Here is a 5,006-nt window from a genome sequence, read left to right on the forward strand (position 1 = left end):
TTTGAAAACGTATTTCAAAGTGCAAATTTTTGAAACTTATTCTGTTGTCATCTCTGTGTGTGCTAGAAAAACGCAAATTTGTAAAAACGGTCATTAAAAAAATAAATAAATAAAAACCCGGTCAAGTCGTGCGCATGCGTATTACACGTTCTTGTATGTTTCTTCGCAATGTCGCCAACTACTGGCCTGGAGTGCATTCTACAGCGTTTTGAATTCGTTTTCGTGCATCTGTGTGAACAGAGATCTGCAGTAGTAACACAATTGTCCTCTGTACATCAAAAATACAAAGGAATTTTTTTTTCATTTGAAAAATTCAAGCGTCATTTGCATTATCACTTATATATTTTGTTTTCACATTTTTACACAAAATACAGAATTAGGTACATAAATACTGCCTATCTGTGAAGCTTTATTATGAATAACACCACAATGGATATACAAGAACATTACTGTGCCCTCAGGGTATTTCAGTCTATTTGTGGATCTCACTCACCAGGCTACAGGTGTGTTTATCTCAGTTAAGAATGAGGAAAGACGCCTGTATTTATTGGTAAACAGGCCTGAACACCTTAAATGCTATCGAATTTCGAGTAGTACTATACATAAGAAATAACTAAGTGTGCCATTTACGCAGGAAGTGGATGCATAAACATCTACAATAAGACTTTTATTTAGCTGGAAACATATTTATAGCATAAATAAATGTCCTTTTTGCATTTAAGCACAAAATTATCATACAACCACAATAGTACAGTATTTTGTGCCATATGCTAATCAGAACATTTTCTTGGAGTCAAATGAGAACCGAATCTGCATACATGGTAGCAGATAATCATGATGCATAAATATTTTCATATGCCATATCTATTGTGAGCCTATTTAACTCATATCTACTGAAAGGCAACACATATCTTCTCATCTGGCTGCAAAGACTCTCACAGGCCTCCATACATAGAGCATTTTTTCCCAAGTCCACATAAGGAAACACCATATTTATTGCCTTTGTATTATTTTGTAGTGACTGCTGGTCCAACACCACTCTGTTCTAGTTCTGCTATCACAGACATGTGTTTAAACTCTGCCGGTTGGTGGTTGAAGGTCTCAACCAATCGGAAGGTCTCAAGCCGCTGCGATCCGTAAAACAGCTGCACCTGATTGGCCAAGCACTGTGCCTGGTGGACAGTCTGAAAGAGGTTTATAAAAAATAAATTAAAAATCACACAGATTGTTTTGCTGTACTTAGTAACTTCATTTAACTTACCACAAATTTTCTATCCATCTCAGCGGTCATCAGCACGATGCCTTTGTCCTTTTGCAGGTCTGTATAGTGGTATAAAATTAGCTGGCTGGGTGCGTTTTCTCCCATTGTCTGAAATACAATTGAATTTCAGTAACCATGCCAACAGCAGTGTGGAATTTATATTAAATATAAAAAAATTTAATAATAATACCTGAACATTAATTAAAGATGTGAAGTGCATTTCATGACCAGCCCACTGGCCCACAAAAAACTCATAGCCCTCCTTCTGGGGCACAGCATACAGAAACTGTGCAAAAAATACATTATCATATATTATAATAATCATAGAATATATATCATATAAAGATTTCACTTTCTTATAATGTACATGCTGGTACATAAGGATGGGAATCGTAAAAAAATCAACTCATTAAAGTGATTTGTTCAGGAATCAAACTACACTGGTTGCGCTGTGTTTGATTCACTAAAAAAGAACCTGTCTTATTAAAGTGATTCATTGTGGAATCAGACTATGCTGACTGCGCTGCATGTTTGATTCATTAAAAAAGAACCGGTCTTATTAAAGTGATTCATTGTGGAATCAGACTATGCTGACTGCGCTGCATGTTTGATTAATTAAAAAAGAACCTGTCTTATTAAAGTGATTCATTGTGGAATCAGACTATGCTGACTGCGCTGCATGTTTGATTAATTAAAAAAGAACCTGTCTTATTAAAGTGATTCATTGTGGAATCAGACTATGCTGACTGCGCTGCATGTTTGATTCATTAAAAAAGAACCAGTCTTATTAAAGTGATTCATTATGGAATCAGACTATGCTGACTGCGCTGCATGTTTGATTCATTAAAAAAGAACCTGTCTTATTAAAGTGATTCATTGTGGAATCAGACTATGCTGACTGCGCTGCATGTTTGATTCATTAAAAAAGAACCTGTCTTATTAAAGTGATTCATTATGGAATCAGACTATGCTGACTGCGCTGCATGTTTGATTCATTAAAAAAGAACCTGTCTTATTAAAGTGATTCATTATGGAATCAGACTATGCTGACTGCGCTGCATGTTTGATTCATTAAAAAAGAACCTGTCTTATTAAAGTGATTCATTGTGGAATCAGACTATGCTGACTGCGCTGCATGTTTGATTCATTAAAAAAGAACCTGTCTTATTAAAGTGATTCATTATGGAATCAGACTATGCTGACTGCGCTGCATGTTTGATTCATTAAAAAAGAACCAGTCTTATTAAAGTGATTCATTGTGGAATCAGACTATGCTGACTGCGCTGCATGTTTGATTCATTAAAAAAGAACCTGTCTTATTAAAGTGATTCATTATGGAATCAGACTATGCTGACTGCGCTGCATGTTTGATTCATTAAAAAAAGAGTCGGTTCATTAGAGTCACTCATTCAGGAATTGAACTACACTGGTTGCACTGAATGTTTGATTCATTAAAATAACTCCCTCATTACAGTGATTCATTCGGGAATTGGACTATGCTGGTTGCACTGTATATTTGATTCATTAAAGTGATTTGTTTGGGAATTGGGCCACACAAATTGTATTGTATTTGACTGACTAAAAAGAACCATGCTTCATGTGTTTGATTCACTAAAAAAAAAAACCTGCCTCAAGAAAGTCAATGGCAGAAACGACAGAAACTGAACTACACAAGTTGTGCTGTATGTTTTCACTAAAAAGAACCGACTTATTAAACTGATTCATTCGGTAATCGAACCACTGTCTGTTTCACGCTATAGATTCATTAGAAGTATTATAGAGCCATTGAATAAATTATGAAGAACACACACACACACACACACTACAACTGCTAATGTCACATTTTTCAGTATTGTTCTTGGTTCCCAACCTTATTGGTAGGTTATAGAACATCAGAGGCCACAGTTAACCTATGATCAGGATATTCATAAGACGGACTCATGAAAGCCACTCTTGAAAGTATCTACTGCCATCAAGTGGACATTTAACATTTTGCAGGGTTATTTGTTGGTGTGAAACTTCACAATTAAAAAAGAAAATACTTACAGTTGGGCAAGATTTGGCACGATCAAAAATAATGTCAAATGTTGAGCCCTAAAACAGAGAATTACAAGGTCTTTCATTTTGGGTAAAAACAGATCTGATGCCAAAAAAAAAAAATGATCTAAAATTTGACTGCCTGTTGCAATAAATTGAACTACTTTGGGGGGGAAAAAAAGTTTGAGTTTATTACATGGTTATTAACAGTTTATGACATTGTTATTACAGGAGTTAATAGCCATATATAAAACCGAACTCACTGGTATGACGGCACTGATTGTGTCTTTCTTTGAGAAGTACTGCATCCATAGCTGCACACAGAAGGTTTGCTGTGGTGGTCTATTTGATATATTTTTACAGTACATTCTAACTGCATGCTAAGACTGTAAAAACATGTTGTTTTATTAATATTCCTCCTCTTACCTCTGCTATTTCAGATCCTGATTGCTCCTGAACCATATCAAGATTGAGAATAGACCCTAATTTCTATAAAATAAGAAAAAAGCAAAAGACACAAATGATAAACTGTAAATCTCTAATTTACCATTTAAATACGATGGAGGTAACTAACAACTTACCTTATCTTTGGTGAAGCCCCAAGCTTCTGCTTTACCACGTTTGTGCAGCTATAAATACAACAAAATGGGCAAATTATATGTCCTCCTACATGTATTGTATTATATTAAATATGTTTATTGTATTATCATACATTACATTTACTAAACAATAATTTATGGTTTACTATGTTAAATTATGTAATAAAATAATACAATTTAATTCATTACATAATAAAATAAATACAATTTAAACGAAATATATAGTAAAATATATATATATAAAAATAACACGTTAAACGTATAAGTAATTTACAAGTAGGCATCAAAATCTAGCAGACCATGAAGGTAAATTAATAAATTAAAAATGACCTCTTTCTCCATGTGCTTGACGAACTCTGCTTGTCTGGACTGTCCCAGCGGCTCTGTCTTCACCTCACTGCGCTTCTCCAGCCGGGCTTTATATTCTTCAGCTTTTGAACTGATGTTACAGTAGTACACATGGTAGATTAATGCCTGACAGTTTATTTATTAGCAACGTTTGACAGCTGCTCACCTCCGCAGTTTCCTGATCTTCTCTTCATATTTATTGTAATACGGATTTTCCTCCAACTCCGGTTCTTTCTTCAGGGAAAACGCCCTGAACTGAGACGGCACGAGTCCTGGAATCAGCGGCCGGATGCCAGTGGCTCTGACCGCCAACATCCCGCGGTACAAACATGACATTTGTACCATGGCCACCGCCATCTTTTCCCCGTCCCACATCAATGAGTGTCCGGGCGGAACCAAGTTTAAAATAGACGCAAAATACATTGGTTCCTACACTAAAAATGGATGTATGAGATAGATAGATAGATAGATAGATAGATAGATAGATAGATAGATAGATAGATAGATAGATAGATAGATAGATAGATAGATAGATAGATAGATAGATAGATAGATAGATAGATAGATAGATAGATAGAATAACAGACAGACAGACAATAGATAACTAATAGATAGATAGACAGACAGACAGACAGATAGATAGATAGATAGACAGAATAGCAGACAGACAGACAGACAATAGATAGATAGATAACATATAGATAGACATATAATCATGTATATAGTGCATAAATAAATAACTCCATAAATATAATCTTTTT

General features: G+C 34.9%; 1 protein-coding gene across 1 annotated transcript; it reads right to left on the minus strand.

The window, feature by feature from the left end:
* Nucleotides 1-284: 284 nt before the first annotated feature.
* LOC306875375 (ATP synthase mitochondrial F1 complex assembly factor 1-like) lies at nt 285-4,632 on the minus strand. The gene is made up of 9 exons (XM_079425885.1): nt 4,412-4,632; nt 4,228-4,336; nt 3,880-3,927; nt 3,725-3,787; nt 3,562-3,612; nt 3,308-3,355; nt 1,452-1,547; nt 1,262-1,369; nt 285-1,184 (listed from the first exon to the last, which is right to left on the minus strand). Exons 1-9 carry the CDS (start codon nt 4,618-4,620, stop codon nt 1,008-1,010), a joined length of 909 nt encoding a protein of 302 aa, XP_079282011.1. The 5' UTR covers nt 4,621-4,632; the 3' UTR covers nt 285-1,007.
* Nucleotides 4,633-5,006: the final 374 nt, after the last annotated feature.

The sequence above is a fragment of the Barbus barbus genome (genome assembly GCF_936440315.1).
Source record: "Barbus barbus genome assembly, chromosome: 9".
NCBI classification, from domain to species: domain Eukaryota; kingdom Metazoa; phylum Chordata; class Actinopteri; order Cypriniformes; family Cyprinidae; genus Barbus; species Barbus barbus.

Bases quoted from the DNA above. Each gene is read 5' to 3' on its own strand.
- LOC306875375 (XM_079425885.1), bottom strand. From the start codon at position 4,620: ATGTGGGACGGGGAAAAGATGGCGGTGGCCATGGTACAAATGTCATGT. The intron at 4,337-4,411 runs GTGAGCAGCTGT...CTGTAACATCAG, and splicing joins AAGATCAGGAAACTGCGGAG to TTCAAAAGCTGAAGAATATA. The intron at 3,356-3,561 runs GTGAGTTCGGTT...TCTCTGTTTTAG, and splicing joins CAATCAGTGCCGTCATACCA to GGCTCAACATTTGACATTAT.